Here is a 24,289-nt window from a genome sequence, read left to right on the forward strand (position 1 = left end):
TCTAGCTTGCGTGTAAGCCGTATATACACACTTGTTCAGATCTCTAGCTTGCGTGTAAGCTGCATATACACACTTGTTCAAATCTCTAGCTTTCGTGTAAGCCGCATATACACACTTGTTCAGATCTTTAGCTTGCGTGTAAGCCGCATATAGATAGTATGCGCTTGGCTAAGAAGCTCATAACATTGCCATCCGGAAGTATAACGGACCAACACACAAAACTGTGTGTATCCATGAACGTTTATAGTCAGGTTAATACAGTTCAGTGAGCATTACTCATAAATGCGGATGGCATAAAACAATAACAAAGACCTAAGTGACGTCATCTTCGAACTATCTATACACACCTGTTCAGATCTCTAGCTTGCTTGTAAGCCGCATATACACACTTGTTCAGATCTCTAGCTTGCTTGTAAGCCGCATATACACACTTGTTCAGATCTCTAGCTTTCGTGAAAGCCGCATATACACACTTTTCAGATCTTTAGCTTGCGTGTAAGCCGCATATAGATAGTATGGGCTTGGCTAAGAAGCTCATAACATTGCCATCCGGAAGTATAACGGACCAACACACAAAACTGTGTGTATCCATGAACGTTTATAGTCAGGTTAATACAGTTCAGTGAGCATTACTCATAAATGCGGATGGCATAAAACAATAACAAAGACCTAAGTGACGTCATCTTCGAACTATCTATACACACCTGTTCAGATCTCTAGCTTGCTTGTAAGTCGCATATACACACTTGTTCAGATCTCTAGCTTTCGTGAAAGCCGCATATACACACTTGTTCAGATCTTTAGCTTGCGTGTAAGCCGCATATAGATAGTATGGGCTTGGCTAAGAAGCTCATAACATTGCCATCCGGAAGTATAACGGACCAACACACAAAACTGTGTGTATCCATGAACGTTTATAGTCAGGTTAATACAGTTCAGTGAGCATACTCATAAATGCGGATGGCATAAAACAATAACAAAGACCTAAGTGACGTCATCTTCGAACTATCTATACACACCTGTTCAGATCTCTAGCTTGCTTGTAAGTCGCATATACACACTTGTTCAGATCTCTAGCTTGCTTGTAAGCCGCATATACACACCTGTTCAGATCTCTAGTTTGCTTGTAAGCCGCATGCAACTTTTCATGCTCATTGATCATCAAAACATTATGTGATCGCCGTTCACATATTTATAGGCCCAATTAACGCAATTATTGTCTTGATTTAACATTGGTGATATGACAATACTTTGCGTTGGTTTAATTAAGGGTATTTCCATTACAACAATGAGCCCATAATAATCTGGGTTGTCAGACCTGCAAATAAGCATACGTCGTATGTGACCAATCGTCTCAAAACGGTTATATAATATCTCTTTGGACCTGATGCTTATTATAAAATAGAATATTTTAAGTTTAACTCCTATTGTGTCATATCACTGCATTCCCAAGATTTCCTTTCTGGTAATTATTTCATATTCTTCGGTACCATAAATATAACCGGTCGTCCCAAAGAGGTATCGTATCGGAACTAACTAGGCGCTGAAAACAGAATTAAAAAACAACAACAAAAACAAAAAACAAAAACAAATTAAAAACCAAACAAACTTGAGATTTTATATAGCACAATGTCCACTGAACGTGCTCAAAGCGCTTTACCAGGGGTACCTAGCCAACAGCAAAACTTAACATGTAAGACAAGACATGGCTGGCGCCTGTTAGGCGATATTACAATTTCTTTCTTGGGGGGGGGGGGGGGGGGACAGAGACGATGTCCCAGGTTTGAGAGTTTTTGCCAAGATGAGGGTCATTTAAATCGATCGATATTTGAAGGACGAATTTTTTTACACAAAATTTTTAATATATTTTTTCTTATCCAGAGTACGGCAGAGCAGCAGCGGCACCAATAACACACACACACACATACACACACACACACAAACACACACATACACACACACACAACCCCCCCCCCCCCCCCCCCAAAAAAAAAAAAAAAACAACGTTTGACAACTCCACGAAAACGGTTGACTTAGCTTAGCATTCTATTTTCTAGAGTTATCTCCCTTAGACCACTTATTGATAAAAAAAAAAATGCTTTCATTTCATTCAGTGAGATCTCAGCTGAATTATTATTGTACTCAAAACGGCTACGTCAACATTATCATTTAAAATTAATTATGTCCTTCCGCCACGACATCATTCGATAGTCATCGTTGCCTAGGCATTCCAAGAAAGAATATAGAAAATCCATCAAACAAGATGTCTGATGTCAACAGGAATCACCCATGTTGTCCAAGTGAACAAATTAGGGGTTAATAATCTTGCTCAAGAAAAAAAAAATGAAATTGCCTGAAGCGGGGCTCGAACCCGGGACCTTCCGGGTCACAATGCAATGCCGTAACCACGGCCACTTCGCCCCCCCCCCCCCCCCCCCCCATCATTTTTAATAGTTACACGAAATACAAAGCCAATTCTAGGCAAGCACAGACATTATGTGGCTCGTCAGTGGCCAAGGTGTCAGTCTCTTCTTGTAAATTGTGCGGTTATGTGGCCTTGTGATATGATACTCGCTTTCGGATCGTAAGGTTCCAAGTTCGAATCCTTGGAAAAGGAAAGGCTCTTTACTCACATTCTCTCACCGTACTCAGGTGTAAATTGAGTACCCGCCCGGCCGTCAACAGCCTTGTATCTCTGTCGAAAATAAAAAGTAATATCGCCTAACAGGCGTCATGACTCGTTCTTCATGTTACGTATTGCTGTTGGTCAGGGACCCCTTGTAAAGCGCTTTGAGCGCGTTTAGTGGATATTGCGCTATATAAAACCTCAAGTTAAAAAAAAAATAATAATCAAGCGATCAAAAATATAAAATTTTGGATGTTAGCATTTCAAAATAGCTGACGGTCTATATTCATTGTAAATATTAAAATATAAACTCCAATTCTGATATTTTTTAGCCATAATATTAAATTTTCAGTGTTTGAATTTTATTGAAATAATACCGTTTTGAGACGATCGGTCACAAGCTACGTCTATTTATTTGCAGGTCTGATAACCCAATTCCTTATGGGCCCATTCTGCCGGTGTTTTTAAAAACACATTATATGCAATGTTAACCAAATAGCACATACTGTGTTCTTCAATAAAACGGTAGCATTGTTGTTATGAGAATCTCAAAAGTGACGCAAAATTATTGTCCATGACAACAAACAATGTTAAACTAGCCCCATAAATAGGTGGGTCGAATGTCAGACCTGTATATATGTATACGCCGGTCACTATCAGTGAATTAATTAATAGTACGTTGACGTAAGCTTGACAATTGGTGGTACGAACGATACTGTTGTACACTGAAAATGATAAAAAGCTATTTAGAATTTTGGTCAGAAAACTCGTCCTTCAAATATCGACCGAATAAAATGACCTTCATCTCTCAAACCTGGGAGTTGTTTTTTTTCCCCCAAGATGAGGGTTCATTTGAATCTATGATACTTGAAGGATCATTTTTCTGGCCAAAATTTTAAATACGTTTTTTTTTTCTTTCATCCTACGGTATCATAATGAATAGAATTAGAATTTTTTAAAAAAACCTGTCTATAATTCTATAATTTATCAAACAAGAGTCAATCTAGTCAAGGGGTTAATTAAAAGATGATAAACAATAATATTATTAAAATGTGCGATAAATAAACCCCAATATTATAAAAACCAATGAGCATGTACATTGTAATAATATTTATGATTATAATACTATATACAATACATACAAAATCAATGGATTAATAATGAACTATCAGATATAATAATAATATTATAAGAAAATTAAATGCTAACTTATAAGTTGTTGACGTAGAACCCACGTGACTAGTGTGATGACCATGACCTTGAGTGGAGAAGACATGTTGTGAAGGAAAGGGCTAGAACTGTCGGTGGATTTTGTCCTCTCGGATGTCACCGCAAGGGAGCAGGAGGAAGCTGAAGAAACAAAAACAAAAACAAAATAGATAAATATAATTTAAGAAAAAAAAGGAACATCGTATTAATAAAATGACTAGTAACACCCCCCCCCCTTCTCTTTCTCTCTCTCTCTCTCTCTCTCTCTCTCTCTCTCTCTCTCTCTCTCTATCTCTCTCTCTCCATTTAAATAAAATATTCTTTTAAAAAGGGTGGGGAGGGGGGGGGGGGGGTGTCAGAAATATTCCCTACAGCCCATGTTTAATTTTTGCCATTGAGCACAGAATTACTGGCAATTCTAAAAATTATAAAACTGATTTTTACAGGTTTATATACGAGTAACTTGCAACTTAAAAAAAAAAATTAATGGTAATCCTAACACCCGTTAACTCAAATAGTCATTTGTGACCCTTCGCCTCAAAACGGTATTATGTCGGGTTGGTTAAGATGTTGAAAATTGAATTTATAGCCAGAAATATCAGCCTTGTGTTGAGTTTATACGATTTATTTAAGAAAATGGATATCTTTTTTTAGAGTGCTAATGACAACAGTTTATATTTTTGACCAGTTTAACATTAAATTCGGCTTATAAGCATATGGCTCATTCCGACATAATACCGTTTTGAGACGATGGGTCACATTTAGAAAATCTGCTAAGGCATAATAATAATAATAATAATAATAATAATAATAATAATAATAATAATAATAATAATAATAATAATATGTCACTTGATGTTGGGAATCGCCATCTGGCCACCCTGTTGCCAGATTCATTTGCACGTACCTACTAAACCTTTATTACGGAACGATTTTGATTGCTGATAGTTCAAAAGATTTGTCTCGATCTATGTTGATTTCCATAATACAGCAGTTTAAAATCAATCATTCTTTCACCGTACTCAGGTGTGAAATGAGTACCTGGCCGTTAACAGCGTTGTCTTTGTCCGAAAAATTGTAATATCGCCTAACTGGCGTCATGTCCCGTCCTACAAGTTAAATGTTGCTGTTGACCAGGGACTCCTTGTAAAGTGCTTTGAGCACATTTAGTGGATATTGCGCTATATAAAGCTCAATTTATTCAAGCTCAATTAATGAAATTGACGTTAAAAGTCCTTTTACTTTTTGTTATTGATTTTAGATCGCCAGTTAGTCGGTTGATTAGTTCTCACTAAGTTCTCATAAAATGAGGTTATTATAGTTGGTTTGTTTGTACGATTCATCTGGCGGACAGGACCAGTGAGTAATATACATTAACGCATACCATCGATAGTAATGCACGTGTAGTTCGCTTAGTTTAGCAATCACTGCTACTGTTTATTGACCTAATGACTGCAAAATGACTGTCCGAATCAGGCCAAGGGGGCGTGGTCATATTGCCTCCACCACGAGTTTATTCAGTAACTAGCACAGTACAGTTTTTGGAACTAAAAAAGAAAGGCATATAATAGAACAATCTGACAAATCTTGTTTTAGCAACAATCAAGCAACTGGCATGGCCCATATAATTATAATTTTCTCAATGTTTATAAAATCGATTTTAAAATGGATTTTAAAAAATATATTAAAAAATCGGTAGAAGAATTTTTTTAAAAAAATCGATATATAAAATGGTCGATGAGCCATTATGATTAATGTGGTTGTGTAGAAATTAACTATAATTATATTCCGCTATCGATATCGAGCAACCTGTCCTTAATGAACCACTTAAAGACGGGAAAATTGGCTGATCGATTCAACATTCGATAAAATGAATCGATAACCAGAGGTAATAGATTTCCTGATTTGGAAAATGATACTCTTGTTTCATCTAGAGCCTTGCTTTCACTTTTTGATGTCTTGTTAACGTTGACGGGAAAAGGATGATTGAGTACTTTTAAATGCGGGGGAAGGGGATCGCGTTAATGATGATGGTGATGGTGATTATACTGGTAGTGGTGGTTGTAGTTGTGGTGGTTGTATAGGTGGTAATGATTGTATAATGGTAACACTGATGATGATGATGATACTGATCACGATATTACTACAACTAATAATAATAATAATAATAATAATAATAATAATAATAATAATGCTGAAAACTTATATAGCGCTATAACTCCCAGACACCAGACTCTAAGCGCTAAACTAATACTAATACTACTACTACTACTACTACTACTACTACTACTACTACTACTACTACTACTACTACTACTACAAGTACTACTACTACTACTACTACTACTACTACTACTACTACTACTACTACTACTACTACTACTACTACTACCACTACTACTACTACTACTACTACTACTACTACTATTACTACTACTGCTACTACTACTACTACCACTACTATTACTACCACTACTACTACTACTACTACTACTACTACTACTACTACTACTACTACTACTAACACTACTACTACCTACTATACTATACTACTACTACTACTACTACTACTACTACTACTACTACTACTACTACTACTACTACTACTACTACTACTACTACTACTAATACTACTACTACTACTACTACTACTACTACTACTACCACTACTACTACTACTGAAGTGTCAATAGAGTTTTAATAGCAGACTGTGCGTATCAATGAATGTCGAGTCAAGTCGGTAAACATCCTTTCGCTCTATCATGTTCATAATGTGCAATATCATTTAAATTTGGGTTTTCGCAGCTTTCTATCTATATATGTATTCACATGTGATTTTTTTCTCACTAAATTATCTCAGACTCGATAATTTTTGTGTGTATTTATGCAATTGATATAGATAGTATGCACTTGGCTAAGGAACTCATAACATTGCCATCCGGAAGTATAACGGACCAACACTCGATACTGTGTGTAACCATGATCGTTGATAGTCAGGTTAATACAGTTTAGTGAAAATTACTCATACACGCGATGGCAAACAGTAAAAACAAAGACCTGAGTGACGTCATCTTCGAACTATCTATAGCTTGAAGAAATGGTGTGTATTTTTTTCAAACACAAACTAACAGCAAGAATTGACGTCACTCAGGCCTTTGTTATTGCTTTTTGCAATCCAAGTTTATGAGTAATTCTCACTAACCTGTATTAACCGGATTATAAACGTTCAAGGTTACACATAGTTTTGTGTGTTGGTTCCTTATATTTCCGGATGGCAATGTTGTGAGCTTTTTAGCCTAGCGATAATATCTTTACACAATTGCCATGTTGGCACCGAATTGGATTCAATAGGCTGATGTCATGCCGCCCGGCAACGGCGGCCATCTTGGTTCTAAACAAAGAAAATCATTACTTTTTATTCTTCATGCTGGCTAGAACTTTTCATATGTCTTGTGATCAGAATGTGTAAAAGTCAAAACATGATCAAATTTATGTTTTTTTTCCCCTCTGGATACGCTTTTCTGCTCGCCGGAGAAATATGTCATACGGGCGTCCGCCATTGTTCCGATAGTTTAGAGCCAGTGTTACTAAGTTACCATGCGTCATAAGGAAGGAAGTGACGTTACGACCTATGAAGAGTATTGACACTGAATATCCCCATTCTGAAGGAGCCCCCAAAGTTTCATGACTTCATCATTTTAGTCTCAGCTCATAGCCTGACACTGACCAAAAAAATACGTCAAAATACAAGGCAGCGACCACTAAAAGAATACAAATCCTGAGCTGTATTCAATAGTTGTTCTGGGTGGGGTTCCTTACCTCCCATAGTGGGCAGGGAGGTACTTACTGTGTCTTCTACCCACCTATATCTGTTTTCCAACATGCTCTCTATCTTTGTCTTGGAATGAGATTACTTGTTTTTTTTTCTCCACGCCCTGGCTGGGAGGGAAACAGCCAAATGTTTAGTTAGAGTTTTGGGAGATGATATTTTTTTTCCTTGTAAATCATCTCTCTGTTATGCACTGCATTATTTATCTTTATATTATGTATGATTTGTAAAGCATTTGAGTGTATTCCTCTTAGCGGGGACCTGTACTTGTGTCTGGATGAGACTTTTGGTGATCTCAAACTAAGTACTTTGATGGTGTGCTTTTGGAATCTACACCTGTTTCTTATTTGAACCAATTCCCCTTTGTCTTCCCTTTTCTTGGATGCTTTATTGTAATTCCAGAACCTTTTACTATCCCATTTTCTTCCTTTTTACTGGCGCTGATATGACCTTAATGTGTTGCAAGCGCCGTAAAACCATTGAAAACAAAAACAATCAATAGTTGTTCATTTGTTTCCTTGAGTACTATACAACTAACGAACATTAACTAAGCGGTGCACTAACCCAAAAAATTATGTCAAAATGCAAGACATGAGCGAGGAAGTGCTCAGAGCGCTTTACAGGGGCATCAACAATGGGCATGATCTATATTAACTTTCCACGTGCTCGAGGTCATTGGTCACATTTCAAAATGTGCTCAAAGTGACCTACATAGTGAAAAGTGTTCACAGATTTTGAACTATCTGACATTACGATTGGTCATTGTGTTCAGCTTGACCCATGGGTATGTTTACAACTTTCATAAACAAAGCAGCGTGTTTTCATTTGTTCAGAAATGTCCAATCGTTGGACAGCAACAAATCACGTGATTGATGCTCTCGGTTGGACGAAAACATGAATATAGATTCCTCCCATTCAATTTGGAAAATAACAAAGTCTTAAGATGCTTTTTAAACATATCTTCCAATGAGCAATGCCGTATTTCTTTTGCAAGTTTGTTCCAGAGGGTTGGGATGTTTCTAGAAAAGGATCCACACGTAAGCGTTTTTTTTGTCTTGAGTGACAAGCAATTTTCCATCGGATGACGAGCGAAGGGATCGGGTTGATATATATATAACTCCAATTTATTATTTCTCCTTTGATGCTTTCAATGTGATGTTTCGGGTGGATAATACCCAGGTTTAACTTATGGCCACACCCTCAACTCAATCTGTCCAGTATAAACATCAAGTTCAGGAATTCCTTAGCGAGGAGCTGTCCGATTGGCTTTTTTTCAGCAAATCGTGACATTCATATTATTCACTTGATCACATGACGGTATTCGGATTTACAGAAATTTTAAACAAGTTTCACCGATTAACAAAATCAACTAATATTACTGCTGATATTACTGTCGTTTTTATGCCATCAATGTGATAATTATTGCCCTGTGAAATATTTAGTTAAACGTTATCGGCAAACTGTCAATTGTATCTGTCTAGCTTCTAGTCCGAACAAACCAAAAGTAGACATATTATGATGGAATACTTGATACTGTTCGCGTCTGCTTCAGATTTTCATTTGACCTCAGGATTAAAGTGGTCAAAACACCCATTTTCTTTCATGTAAGTATAGATCAGTGTAGGTATATTACTTAGTTTTGAATTATGGACAAACTCTCAATTTTACCAATCAACAATCAAAACATGATCACCAGAGTACTGTACTGTAAGGTAAGTTCTCGATCCCAGGATCGTCTTTCAACTCTACTCACGTCTGCTACTTCAGGTTTATTTTCGCAGTTGATGTAGGTACATCGGTACTGCTGGGTTCCCCACCTGTTCGTTACTGTTACTGTCATTCTCTATGCTAGAATCTATATACATGAATATATCAAGAATCAGATAAAATTCATAGTTCTTTCCCCGCGAACTTGAGGGATTTTTACTCGGATATATATATATATATATATATATATATATATATATATATATATATACATATATAATTGTCATAATATATATACATATATATATTGCCAATCAGCACATATTTAGACTAGAAAACTAGATGCCATCACTCTGAAACCAGAAAATCAGTAACACGATATAATATTATACTTATGTACCCAGTCCTCTGGAGGAAAGGTTTCATACTTCCAGGGAGATTGGAACTAGTATTTGGACGTCACACTATTATTCCCTATTCACGTTCAGAGTTCATCTAACATGTAAACATACTAGGTTTGTGCGGCTATGTCGTCCAGTGGTATGACACTCGCTTTCGGACCGGAAGGTCATGGGTTCGAGCATCGCTCGGCGCAAAGTTGAGCCCTTTGAAAAGGCTCTTTATTCACATTCTCTCACCGTACTCAGGTGTAAAATAACTACCTGGCCGTCAACAATGTTGTCTCTGTCCGAAAAAATGTAATATCGCCTAACAGGCGTCGTGTCCCGTCCTACATGTTAAGTGTTTCTGTTGGCCAGGGACCCCTTGTAAAGCGCTTTGAGCATGTTTAGTGGATATTGTGCAGTGCCAATGCTCTAGTTAAATACTCTAGGTTTAATATTTCGGTCAAATAATTCTTCACTTTCCTATCTAACACCAATGTAGATGTGATGGAGTTTGTGTGTGTTTTCTATTCGAATAGGTAATAATAATTGGGTACTACCAGTTTTCATGCACTGTTTTCACCTTTCCACTCCAACTAAAACGTAAAAACAAAAATAAATATTGCGTTCAGTGCATTGCTTCACTTGACTGCTTCAAATAATTAATCGAGTCCTTGGATACGGAACTCGAATAGCTACGACGTATTCAGACATACAACACACGTCGTTTTGTTTATAGGATATCCTCATGCCTTTAGTTCATTAACTCTCTCCTTGCCAGCTATTTTCAGAATTTTACCCGAAACTTCACACCCAACTAACACAAAAAATATATTTCTTATCACTCAAACACAATAGCAAGCAAAGTTCTTGCGATAAATAATTTCTTTAGCAAAACATGCCCTACAACACATTGTTAATTTTCTTTAAATTTTATGATGTACAAGAGAAATTTGAATAAGAAAATTGTTGGTTGTATCGTAACGAATGTGACGATTTTCCTATAGTTGGTAAGGACAGGGTTATCTCACTCAATCCTAGAGATTTTTGCTACTTTTCAACATTGGAAATGAACGTGTACATGGAAAGTTTTATTCAACTACAATTAACATGTAAAAATTAAGAACATTAGCTTTGGTACAACGCCTATAATTTGTCTCAGAAGAATGTAATAAATAGGCATTGGGTAAAAGTAAACCCGGGTATACTACGGATATATTCGTTTTTAGGGTTGAGTGAGTTAACCCGATATAGTAAGGTAAAGCTGACTGACCAGATGGGTTCTCGATAATAATAATAATAATACATGACATTTATAATGCACATTTTCATCACTGGCCGATTGATGCTCAATGCGCGAAACAATAATAATACAGTGACATTATTATACAAATGAAACATTATACGTACTACATCAACATAATATCATTATACAACAATGTAAAACTAAACATAAGGTCATTAATACAAGATAGGTAGGTGTTCCAGATGGAAGGTCCGAGAGTTTTTTGTTTTTTTTTGGTTTAAAAAATTTAAAAAAAGGGAGGGTCATTTTAACCCTGTCCTTACCAACAATAGGAAAATCGCCACATTCGTTACGATACAACCAACATTTTTCTTATTCAAATTTCGTTTGTACAACATAAAATTTATAGAAAATGAATCCTGTGTTGTAGAGCATGTTAAAAAAAAGATTATGAATCGGAAGAATTTTACTGCTATTGTGTTTGAGTGATAAAAAAATTATATTTTTGTGTTAGTTGGGTGTGAAGCTTTGGGGGAAATCTTGAAAATGGCTGGTACGGAGAGGGTTAATCCAAGGATTTAATTTGAATACGAGTTTTCTGGCCAAAATTTTTAATACGTCTTTTACGTCAGCGTGTTTATATTTATCCATCAAACTTAAACTTGAACATTTATATAGCGCAATATCCACTAAACGTGCTCAAAGCGCTTTACAAAGGGTTCCTGGTCAACAGCAACACGTAACATGTAGAACGATTGTAATTTTACTACACTTTATTTTAATTTGTTTTCAACGTTCCTTTGTTCATTGTTGTCGAAGGGTGTGTACCCTTCGAAACGACCATCTGTACTGATCCCACCCAAAGCCTTTCCATTTTCAGCTTTGCGTTAGTATCAAGCCCATAATAATAGCGTTCGGTTTTCAGACGTCCTCATATTATTATTATTATTATCAATTTTATTATTATTATTATTATTATTATTATTATTATTATTATTATTATTATTATTATTATTATTATTATTATTTATTATTATATATTATTATATATTATTATTATTATTATTATCATTATTATTATTATTATTATATTATTATTATTATTTATTATTATTATTATTATTATTATTATTATTATTATTATTATTATTATTATTATTATTATATTATTATTATTATTATTATTATTTATTATTATTATTATTATTATTATTATTATTATTATTATTATTATTATTATTATTATTATTATCATTATTATTATTATGAGCAATTAATTAGGTACAAGACCGTTTAGTGCAAATTCGGGGATACAATGCATGGTTCCATGTCATTGAGTTCATATCACTTGGCACACTCTACAGATAAATCAGTAATGTTAGTTGTAAAAGTGATTGAAAAAAAAAAATGTCGTTGGAACATGGAACATGTATAGATAGAACGAAGTTGACGTCACTCATGTCTTTGTTATTGGTTTGTTTGTCTTTTTGCCATCCATGTTTATGAGTAATTCTCACTACACTGTATTAGTGCTAACTGCTAACCCACACCGGAGACTGACTCCAACGGCCCGGCACTGCCCGTCCTCTGCCGTCTTCCGGATAAAGACGTCGGGACGGACAAAATAAGAAGGATAAAGACAAGAGCCGCTAGACCTACCGAAACCAAGAACCCGACGTCCTCCGCCGTTTTTCGAGCTGGGTGTGGGGCAGTGCCAAGTCCTCGGAGTCTGTCTATCTCCTGTGTGGGTTCATCCTGACTCGTCCCCCTCCTTTTTTTTTCTCTTGCTAGCAAGCCATATGTGACCCACGGTCTCAGAGTGGTAATGGGTCCTGGTGTGCTAGGTCAGAAAACTTGTATTTACTGCCACAAATATGAAGGAAAATTCACAAAAGCTAGTGGAGCAGTTCCTATGTTGATAACAACAAGAGATAAAGTGAGTAGGAAAGTGCCAGAAGACAATAGAGAATAAAAAGTTCGCGGCGGTGATGGGGGTTTGAGATCGTGGATAGCTCATACGGTAGAGTCACGCTCTCCCCGGCCAGGCGGAGTTGTACCAGTAAGGTTGCGGGTTCAAATCCCATCACCACCACAAATATGAAGCTTTTTATTGATTGTTATTTGTTACGGTGAAGGATGAATGCAATTTCTTACATTGCAAAAGACATAATTCATTCATTTAATCCTTAACATCCCTTTTAGAACATTAAATAACAATGTGAAATTGAATGGAAGCTCCACTGTAATATACGAAAACAGATCAAATGGACGTTTCGGGTTTCCCCTTTATCAACAAAACAGGATGAATAAAACTTCAGACGAATGAGATGATGTGGTAGTGGCGTGGTAGTAGAACATAGGGCTTCAACAGTGCATCTCCACCGTATTCTGTTCTTTGTCTTCTTCTTCTTCATCTCTCCCCAGGACATTCCAGTTCGTCTTTTTCATCATTTCAGTTCTAAAGATCTGGACAAGTGTGTATGAAAGGTGCCAGACAAAGCAAGAAAGAAAAATAGAAGAAAAAAACATCCCAAAAAATCAGTCTACATCGACTGGGGATCGAACCTAAGACCTTCTGATTACCTTTTAATTTGACTTTTAGGGTCTGATTCATCCCGACTGAACGAGGAGATGGACCAGACACAAGAAGTCCTCAACAGACTCGAAACTGAGGCTGAACGAGTAGGACTATGCTGTAATGCTAAGAAGACAGTATTCAAAACCTACAACCAAGAAAGGCCAATTAGCATACAGGCAAAGAATGGATAATGGCTGAAGGAAGTTGACAACTTCAAGTACCTAGGAGGTTGGACCCAAAGCAGTTCCTCTGATATTTCTGTCAGAAAAGCATTGGCTTGGAGTGCCTGTCACAAACTCAGGAAAATCTGGAGTTCAAACCTACAGAGGGAAATAAAGAAGAGACTGTTCCTGGCAACGGTAGAGTCAGTGCTTCTATATGGAGCAGCGACATGGACTCTAACTAAAGCCATTGAGAAGCAACTGGACGGCTGCTACACCCGTATGCTGCGGATGGCCCTCAATGTAAGCTGGAAAGAGCACATAACAAACGAAGAGCTCTACAGTGACCTCCCCCTAGTGACCTCGAAGATTCAAAAGAGAAGCATGAGACTTGCGAGGCACTGCTGGAGACACAAGGAGGAGATTGCAAGCAGTCCTGTTCTATGGGAACCACCTGAGCGAACCAGAAGCAGAGGCAGGCAGAATAAAACACACATTGACTGTCTGCTAGATGACACAGGAATGGACAACACCCGGGAGCTGCGTACGCTTATGGAGGACAGGACAGAATGGCGAAGACTTGTGGCTCAGGTAGGGCGCCCCAAGGGGCGGCCTAAGTAAGTAAGTAAGTAAGTCATCCCGACATAATAACGTTTTGAGTCGATGGATCACATGTAGTATAAAACAGTCATCTCGTATAGTGTTCAAATTTCGTTAGCAGTAAGCTGACAACCTTTTTGCACTTGCACACTTATATAGTATGACATAGTATTGTAAATAGTAATACTGAGTCTAATGAGGTAATTTGTGTAGAGTTCTCTACCCTAGAACGCAACGTGAGGCCTTAAGTAATGCAATCACTGTGACTAATCTGGTTATGAACCGCTATTACTACTACTGCCACAACAACAGCAACAACAACAACAACTACTACTACTACTACTACTACTACTACTACTACTACTACTACTACTACTACTACTACTACTACTCTACTACTACTTCATCTCTTTTATCTATCTTCTTCTTCTTTTAACTCTTCTTCCTTTCTTCTTCTTCTTCTTCTTCTTCTTCCTCTTCTTCTCTCTTCTTCTCTTCTTCTTCTTCTTCTCTTCTTCTTCTTCTTCTTCTTCTTCTTCTTCTTCTCTTCTTCTTCTTCTTCTCTTCTTCTTCTTCTTCTTCTTCTTTCTTCTTTTCTTCTTCTTCTTCTTCTTCTTCTTCTTTCTTCTTCTTCTTCTTCTTCTTCTTCTCTTCTTCTTCTTCTCTTTTCTTCTTCTTCTTCTCTTCTCTTCTTCTTCTTCTTTCTTCTTCTTCTTCTTCCTTCTTCTTCTTCTTCTTCTTCTTCTTTCTTCTTTTCTTTCTTTCTTTCTTCTTCTTCTTCTTCTTCTCTTCTTCTTCTTCTTCTTCTTCTTTCTTTCTTCTTCTTTTCTTCTTTTTTCTTCTTCTTCTTCTTCTTCTTCTTCTTCTCTTCTTCTTCTTTCTCTTCTTCTTCTTCTTCTTCTTCTTCTTCTTCTTCTTCTTTCTTTCTTCTTCTTCTCTTCTTCTTTTCTTCTTCTTCTCTTCTCTTCTTTCTCTCTTCTTCTTCTTCTTCTTCTTCTTCTTCTTCTTCTTCTTTTCCTTCTCTTCTTCTTTTCTTCTTCTTTTCTTCTTCTTCTTCTTCTTCCTTCTCTTCTTCTTCTTTCTCTTCTTCTTCTTCTTCTTCTTCTTCTTCTTCTTCTTCTTCTTCTTCTTCTTCTTCTTCTTCTTCTTTTTCTTCTTTTATATTTATACCACTCATTTAGATTGCACTATACAAAACACAAAAGGAACAAGATATTATGATATAAATACAAGACGTTTTAATCACAGAAATAACAAAAATGAAACCCATCACCTCAAATCGGTTTTATGTAGGGCTGTTCAAAAGACATGTTAAATAAGAATCACCAGAAATATAAAATTAAGGCTCTCAATATGTCATTTTCGTAAGATTTCCACAAAATATACCAAAAACAAAGATATTATGAAAAAAAAGGAAAATATGCGTTTTCATCAATCTTTCTGGGCCAAATAATGAAAAATAAACAGACCAACATCTGACAATCTGACATAAGATTATAGCTGCTTTTAAAGTGTCGAAAAAGTATAGTAGAAAACTAGGGGCTGCCTGAAGCCTGTGATCGTGAAAATACTAACGAAAGAGTGAAAATGGAGAGGCTTCGTATAGGAACAATACAGACAAAACGTTTCGGGTACAAACCCTTCGTCAGCACAACAATACACAAATTAACGTGGGCAACACGCCATGATCTGTATTGTTCGAATACGAAGCCTCTCCATTTTCACTCTTTCGGTAGTATTTTCACGATAAAGTATAGACACTATTGCAACTTCGTTCACATTTCTTTCTCAAACGTTAGAGAAAATATTTTGCTATGCTAATGGATCGCCAGTTTTGGTTTATTTTTCATTCTCTAACCGATAGAAACTGATAAACACAAATACAAAATTTCTTTAGGTATTTCCCCCCAAATAACTGGGGAATTTTTGTTATGAATCTTACAAAAACGACCTTTTGGCACATTTTAAATAGGATTCAATAGTCTGATGTCACATCCGCCCAGCAACGAGCAGCTTGGTTCTAAACCAAGTAAATCGGTACTTTTTATTCTTCATGCTCGCTAGAACTTATAAGAGTCAAAACATGATCAGATTTATAATGTTTTTCTCCTCTGGATACACTTTTATGCTCGTAGTGGAGAAGTATTTCATAAGGGTGTCCGCCATTATTCCGATAGTGTAGAACCAGTTACTAAGTTATTATGCGTCATTATGAGGGAAGTGACGTCACGACTGTTGAAACCTATTCTACATCCCGTCAAACCAACGGAAAATATTGTCCATGAGGACAATGTTAAATCAAGATATATAATTTTGTTGGTTCATCAGACCTGCAGATATGTACACGCCGACCTTGACATAATACCGTTTTGAGGTGAGTTAAAAAAATAATGAGATTCTATATATTTTGATGAATATCTACACAGTAGATGAAATGCTTGGGGATGCCGATAGCTCAGTTGGTAAAGCACTCGCTTCCTACTTAAACGGACCGAGATCGATCCCGGGTGCAGTCCAAAGATTTATTTTCTGATCCCCCTTGTCCACCCAGCAGTGAATGGGTAGCTGGGTCTGTTAGATCTGGCGGAAAGTACTTTGCGATAGACTAGCGTCTTATCCAAACGATAGTAAGTAATTGATTTGGTCAGAAAAAAAAATCAACCCGGGATCGATCGATCTCGGTCCCTTTGCTTGTGAAGCGAGTGCTCTACCAACTGAGCTAACGGGACCTCCAATGTTATTTCATGATATTATACATTAGAATTAATGGCTTTTATTAATTACATGTGATATTTATCATTTTCAAAGACACTTAACCAGTTAAATTTTGTACTCTGGAAACTGGGTGGGGTTCCTGACCTCCCATAGTGGGCAGGGGGGGGTACATATTGTGTCTTCTATCCCCTTATATCTGTTTTCCAACATGCTTTCTGTCTTTGTCTTGGAATGAGATTACTTGGTTTTGTCCTGGCCCTGGCCGGAGTCCTAACTGGGAGGGAAACAGTCAAATGCATAGTTATTGTTTTGGGAGATGATATTTTTTTTCCTTGTAAATCATCTCTCTGTTATGTACTATTATATTTGTTATTTTGAATTTATAATGTAAGCATTTGAGTGTATTCCTCTTTGTTGGATTTTGTGCTTGTGTCCGGATGAGACTTATAGGTGATCTCAAACTAAGTACATTGGTGGTGTGCTCTTGGAATCTACATCTGATCCCTATTTGTTCCCAGTTCCCCTTTGTCTTACTTTCTCTTGGGTTCTTTAATTATAATTCTAGAACTTTTTACTATCCCATTTTCTTCCTTTTTACTGGCGCTGATATAACCTAAATGTGTTGCAAGCGCCGTAAAACCCTTAAAAACAAAACAAAAACAAAACAGTACTCTGGAAAAACACATATTATAAAATTTGGCCAGAAAACTCGTCCTTCAAATATCGATCGACTTAAATGGCCCTCATTTTGGCAAACACTTTCAAAAACGAAACTTTGCTAAGTCCCAGTCTTAATAGTTTTTGCCGGGATGAGGATCATTTAAATCGAGCAATATTTGAAGGAAGAGTTTTCTGGCCAAATTTTTTTTAATACGTGTTTTTTTCCAGAGTGCGTCAATTAAGTGTTGAAAGGATTCCCTCTTATTATAAAAAAAAAAATAATAATTGAGCTTTATATAGCGCAATATCCACTAAATTAATGTCCTCAAAGCGCTTTACAAGGGATCCCTGGCCAACAGCAACATTTAACATGTAGGACATGCGCTGGTAATGACGTATAGTAAGTAACATAGTAACTGGTTCTAAACTATCTGAACAATGGCGGACGCCCTCATGAAATACTTCTCCGACGAGCATAAATGTGCATCCAGAGGAGAAAAACATGATAATCTGATCAAGTTATTAACTTTTCAGCTAGTCTAGTAGTCCTTCAGAGCCATAAGGCCCATGGAGCAGGAGTTTATCCTGGTTTCAATAGCGTAAAACAACAAAAAAAAGCAATTGCTTATTACTCTTTGGATAGGACGCCAGTCTATCGCAAAGCACTTTCCGTCAGATCTAAAGAGAACCAGCTACCCATTCAATGCTAGGTGGACACGGGATTCAGAAGAAGTCATAAAAAAAAATTAAATCTTGATTTCACCCAGGATCGATCTCGGGCCCTTTGCGTGTGGAACGAGTACTCTACCAACCTAAGATAAGGAGACCCCAGGGTTTTAGGTATAATATGATGATAATAGGATTCAATAGTCTGATGTCACGTCCGCCCAGCAACCAGCAGCTTGGTTCTAAACAAAGAAAAGCGGTACTTTTTATACTTCATGTTGACTAGAACTTTTTCACATGTCATGTGATCAGAATGTATAAAAGTCAAAACTTGATCAGATTATCATGTTTTTCTCCTCTGGATACGCTTTTATGCTCGTCGGAGAAATATTTCATGAGGGCGTCCGCCATTGTTCCGATAGTTCAGAGCCAGTTACTAAGTTACCAAGCGTCATTACGGGGAAGTACGTCACGACTGTTGAAGCGTTTTAACAAAGAATTATGCCTTTCCGCCACGACATCATAAGATATCGTTGCCTAGCATTCCATGAAGAAATATAGTCTAGTTAATTCATCAAACAAGATGTCTGATGGCAACAGGAATCACCCCATGTTGTTCAAGTGAAAAAAAAAAACCCTACAAAAACGAAAGTCCCTGAAGCGGGACTCGATCCCGGGACCTTCCGGGTCACAGTGCAATGTCTTAACCACTCCGCCACTTATATGAGAATGCTATGATATAATATTTCATAGGTCAAAATGAAAACTCAGTTGCCAGAAACAGTCGACTGTAAAAAAGTCATGTACAACAATGAATAGACCAGCTTAAAAAAAAAAAAACAACTAAAAAGACAGCAAAACTATTCGGAATATTTCGGGCTCGAAACCCTTCTTCAGCCAGCAACAAAAATTAAACAGTTATTACATCACATTTAAAAAAACCCCCAAAAATCAAACCAAAAAACAAAAGCTTGAGCTTTTATAATAGCGCAATATCCACTAAACGTGTTCAACGCGCTCTACAAGTTTTCCCTGACCACAGTAACACGTAAAATGTAGAACAAGAAATGGCACCACAGTTAGGCGATATTACACATTTTTTTTCACGACAGAGACTATGCTGTTAACGGCCATGTACTCATTTTACACCTGAATACGGTGAGAGAATGTGAGTAAAGGGCATTTTCCAAGGACTCAATTATGCACCGAGCGAGCGAGGCTCGAACCCAGGAGCTTCCGGTCGGAAAGCGAGTGTCATACCACAAGAACACTTAGCCACACATTTAAAGCTGTTATCACATCACGTTAACTCCAGGTCTATCTGGATTTAATATGATGTATCCATGCTTTCATTTATATTTTTGTTATTGACTGAAGAAGGGTTTTGAGCCCGAAAGGTTCCGTGTTTAGTATTTACTGTAGTTCCTTCTTGAAACTGTTATGTTCATTTCTGATATGTGTGTCAGTGCATGACATAATCAGTCAGAAGGTGAAAGTTTTGGATTTGCATTGTTTGCAATTTCTGAAAGAATAATATGCTCCCCAGAGTATTTTAATCTTTATTTGAAGTAAATTGGGTGATTTATTTATGGAGTTATGGTCAGATGTATGGGAAAGGTATCCAGCAACTTTTCTCAAATTTCATACTTTTTCAACTTGACTAACTGTAAAAAAATCTTTAGAAGTGAAATTAAGCTTTGATATTTCCTGAAGATGTACAAAAAGGGTTGATTTAATCATTTGTGACAAGAACTCATTTTTGACCAAAATTGACCTTCTAACTAAACTTGAAATATCTCGGTTCAAACCTTTTGACCATCCGACTAGAGATGTCATTCACTGTAACATATTTCATAAAATCTTTTTATATTTTACGTGCAAATCGCCAAACCATTTCAACTCCCAAAATATTTCCCATTCTATTCTAATGGTTCGGATTTATTTTAGGCCTCTGATCAATATTATATGATATTTTTCAAAACAAATATTTTGATGATAATGGAGGAATAGGATAATTATTTAAATGTTTATTGGTTGAATAACATCAATTATGATGATGATGACGACGATGATAATGATGGTGATGATAATAATGATGATAATGATGATGATGATAATATTACTAATAATAATAATAATAATAATAATAATAATAATATAATAATAATAATAATAATAATAATAATAATAATAATATAATAATAATAATAAATAATAATAATAATAATAATAATAATAATAATAATAATAATAATAGTAATAATAATAATAATAATGATGATGATGATGATAATAGTAATAATAATGATAAAAATTTAAACATAAATAATTAACAATTAAAGTATTAATCATAATGATGATGCCGATAATGACAATGATATTGATGATGATAATGATGATGATGATGATGATGATGATGATGATGATGATGATGATGATGATGATGATGATGATGGTGGTGGTTATAATCATAATGCTGATGATGCTGATGAGAATGATGATTATAATATTAATAATGAAAACAATGGTGACATCAAACACATAGCAATATTATTTTTTTTTATGTTTAATAAAAAAAATTATATATTGGGGTATAGCTTTTAAAAAGAGCTAAAAATAATCAATAAAAAACAACTAATAACGTTTAGTGATAAAATCCTTCTTTAATCGGATAGCGGTGGGGGCTGCCTGAAGCCTGGGATCGTGAAAATACTAATGAAAAATTGATGATGGAGTGGCTTCGGATGGGAACGATACAGACAATGGACGGGTATTAGGGTACAAACCATTCGTCAGCACAACAATAAACAAATGAATGTTCATGAGTTTATTGTTGTGCTGACGAAAGGTTTGTACTCAAAACGTCCATACTCTGTCGTATTGTTCCCATCCGAAGACTCTCCATTATCACTCTGTGTAAATAAAAATAAATAAAGAAAATAAAATCAAATAAATAAATAGATGGATAAATAAATTTAAGAACTCCATTATTTCATTCCTTCAGAATTAATATTTATAAAACATGCGTTATACTGTATTATGTATTGAGAAATGCACGAATTAAGTTATGTATACAAACAACATTGATTTAGATCTTCTTCCATTAAGGACAAAGCTCCAGGGGACCGTGGATAGCTCATACGGTAGAGTCACGCTCTCTCCGGCCAGGCGGAGTTGTCGTACCTGTAAGGTCGTGGGTTCAAACCCCCATCGCCGCCGCGAAATTTTTATTCTCTATTGTCTTCTGGCACTTTCCTACTTACGCCATCTTTTGTTGTTAGGCCGAAGATGAAGATTGTATGGCCTGTCTTTCAGTAAAAGGGGATTTAGAGGGAAGCAGTGAGCGAATATTTGAAGTCAACAGTCGAAAGGGATTGTTTAGAAGTGGTTGGTAGGGAGTTCCAAAGTCGGATGATGGAGGGGAAGAAAGAGTAAAGATTGATGATGGTTTGTTCTTGAGTGGGGGGGGGGGGGATTTCAAAATTAAATGCTGAATTTCTTGTTTTGTTGTTGTTCCGTTTCAAATGCCTAAGTTGGAATTTCTAGTTTTCCATTTTGTGCTTTGTAGATAATAATAATTTAATTAAATCAATTTCCCTTTATTCATTCTATTGGGGGGAAATTTTGTCTTTAGGGTTTATTCCAAGGGAAGATTGGAAGGAATAACACAGGCGTCAGCCGCAATGCATCGCTGCAAAAGTGAGCTAGGCCGAGGTGACTTGCTCAAGACCACACCGCGCGGCGGGTGATCGAATTCGATTCATTTTGTGTACGCAGCAAAGACCGTGCTGCTGGACCACGCTGTGTAGCTGTTTACTTGGGGATCCCTTGTAAAGCACTTCAATTGGATTCAATAGTCTGATGTCACGTTCGCCCAGCAACGGCGGCCATCATGGTTCTAAACAAAGAAAATCGGTTTTTTTTAAATTCTTCATGCTGGCTGGAACTTTTCATATGTCTTGTGATCAGAATGTGTAAAAGTCAAAAAATGATCAGATTTATAATGGGTTTTTTCCCCTCTGGATACGCTTTTATGCTCGTCGGAGAAATATTTCATAAGTGCGTCCGCCATTGTTCCGATAGCTTAGAGTCAGTTACTAAGTTACCAAGCGTCATTACGAAGGAAGTGACGTTACGACTGTTGAAGCATATTAAACATAAGAACTTAGCCCAAGTCTCATATTAACCCTCTCCTTGCCAACTATAAGAAAATCGTCACATTCTGTACAATACAACCAACATTTTTCTTATTCAAATTTATTTTGTACATCATAAAATGAACAGTGCGTTGTTGTAGAGCATGTATTTGTCGCAAGAACTCACTGCTTTTATGTTCGAGTGATAAAAAAAATGTATTTTTGTGTTAGTTGGAAGTGAAGTTTTGGGGAAAATCCTGAGATTGGCTGGTAAGAAGAGAGTTAAAATACAAACAAATTATAATTCAATGTTTAGCATCTAAATAACCCCCGACACAATGCTTTTTCGAGACGCCGATGTATCCAAAGGCTCGATAAATTGCGAAAACAGGTCCAACTTTGTCCCATACTTTTACAACACTTTATTTATAAAGCTATTATTACTGTGATACCAAGCTGCTAAAAGCTTTTGATTGTCAAAAGTAACGAACAAAAATGAATATATATATATATATATATATATATATATATATATATATATATATATATATATATTATTTAAAATATTTACCACAATGTTTGGGACAGTCTACATCAATGTTTCAGGCTTAATTTGCCATCGTCAGGACTGAGTTGTTTTGTTGACTGTTGTTGTTTCTTGAAGTGGTTCCGGTTTGAAGTTAATTAAGAGGAATTTGCGCCGATGGGGACACTTTCCGTACATCTCACTTTTCATGTTGAGTGTGGCTTCAAACATCCTCATGAAGCCACACTCAACATGAAAAGTGAGATGTACGGAAAGTGTCCCCATCGGCGCAAATTCCTCTTAATTAACTTCAAACCGGAACCACTTCAAGAAACAACAACAGTCAACAAAACAACTCAGTCCTGACGATGGCAAATTAAGCCTGAAACATTGATGTAGACTGTCCCAAACATTGTGGTAAATATTTTAAATAATAATTCGCTCCATTACTACATGTCGAGCACTTTTCGTACCATATTTGTATCAAACACGATTCAATATATATATATATATATATATATATATATATATATATATATATATATATATAATGTAAATTTTCACTCACAGTTTTTCGGCCAAAAAATGTGAGTGAAAAAAAAATGTGAGTGAAAATTTACATTATATATTAGCTCTAACCACCATTATCGAGCACTTTCGTACCTACAAGTACCCACCAACACTCATATATATATATATATATATATATATATATATATATATATATATATATATATATATATATATATATATATAGCAAGAAAAGAACAAAACACCGAACACGGAACATTTCGGTCTGAAACACTTCTTCAGCCCATAATAAAACAAGAAAATCATTAATATAAGAAAAAGTAAAAAGTAAATAACAAAAATGAATATATATATATATATATATATATATATATATATATATATATATATATATATATATATTATAGCAAATAGGAAAGTAGTCGGAAAGTGCCAGAAGACAATAGAGAATAAAAAATTTCGCGGCGGTGATGGGGGTTTGAACCCGCGACATTACTGGTACGACAACTCCGCCTGGAGTTTTTTAAAATTATAAAAAAAAATTATTCTCTATTGTCTTCAGGCACTTTCCTACTCACTTCATCTCTTGTTGTTACCAACATAAGTGCCTGCTCCACTCATTTTTCTGAATTAAAAAAGGAATTTCGTCTGTTAATGTTTATTTAAAAGTATTAAACAAACCTGAATATAATGGGATTTAAAAAAAATACAAAATA

General features: G+C 36.0%; 1 protein-coding gene across 3 annotated transcripts in view; it reads right to left on the reverse strand.

The window, feature by feature from the left end:
* Positions 1-2,828: 2,828 nt before the first annotated feature.
* LOC144956177 (cholinesterase-like) overlaps positions 2,829-24,289 on the reverse strand; it is a 160,081-nt gene continuing 138,620 nt past the window's right edge. For 2 of the 3 annotated variants that reach the window (XM_078886577.1, XM_078886578.1), the window contains exon 5: positions 2,829-3,976. In XM_078886577.1, the coding sequence (XP_078742703.1) occupies positions 3,831-3,976 (146 nt within the window). In that variant the 3' untranslated portion in view covers positions 2,829-3,830. Of the gene's footprint in view, positions 3,977-24,228 lie in introns of those variants that run through there. The other variant, XM_078886576.1, reaches the window with a different exon arrangement.

The sequence above is a fragment of the Berghia stephanieae genome, chromosome 10 (genome assembly GCF_034508935.2).
Source record: "Berghia stephanieae isolate SIO BIC M18660-M18661 chromosome 10, UCSD_Bste_1.3, whole genome shotgun sequence".
NCBI lineage: Eukaryota > Metazoa > Mollusca > Gastropoda > Nudibranchia > Aeolidiidae > Berghia > Berghia stephanieae.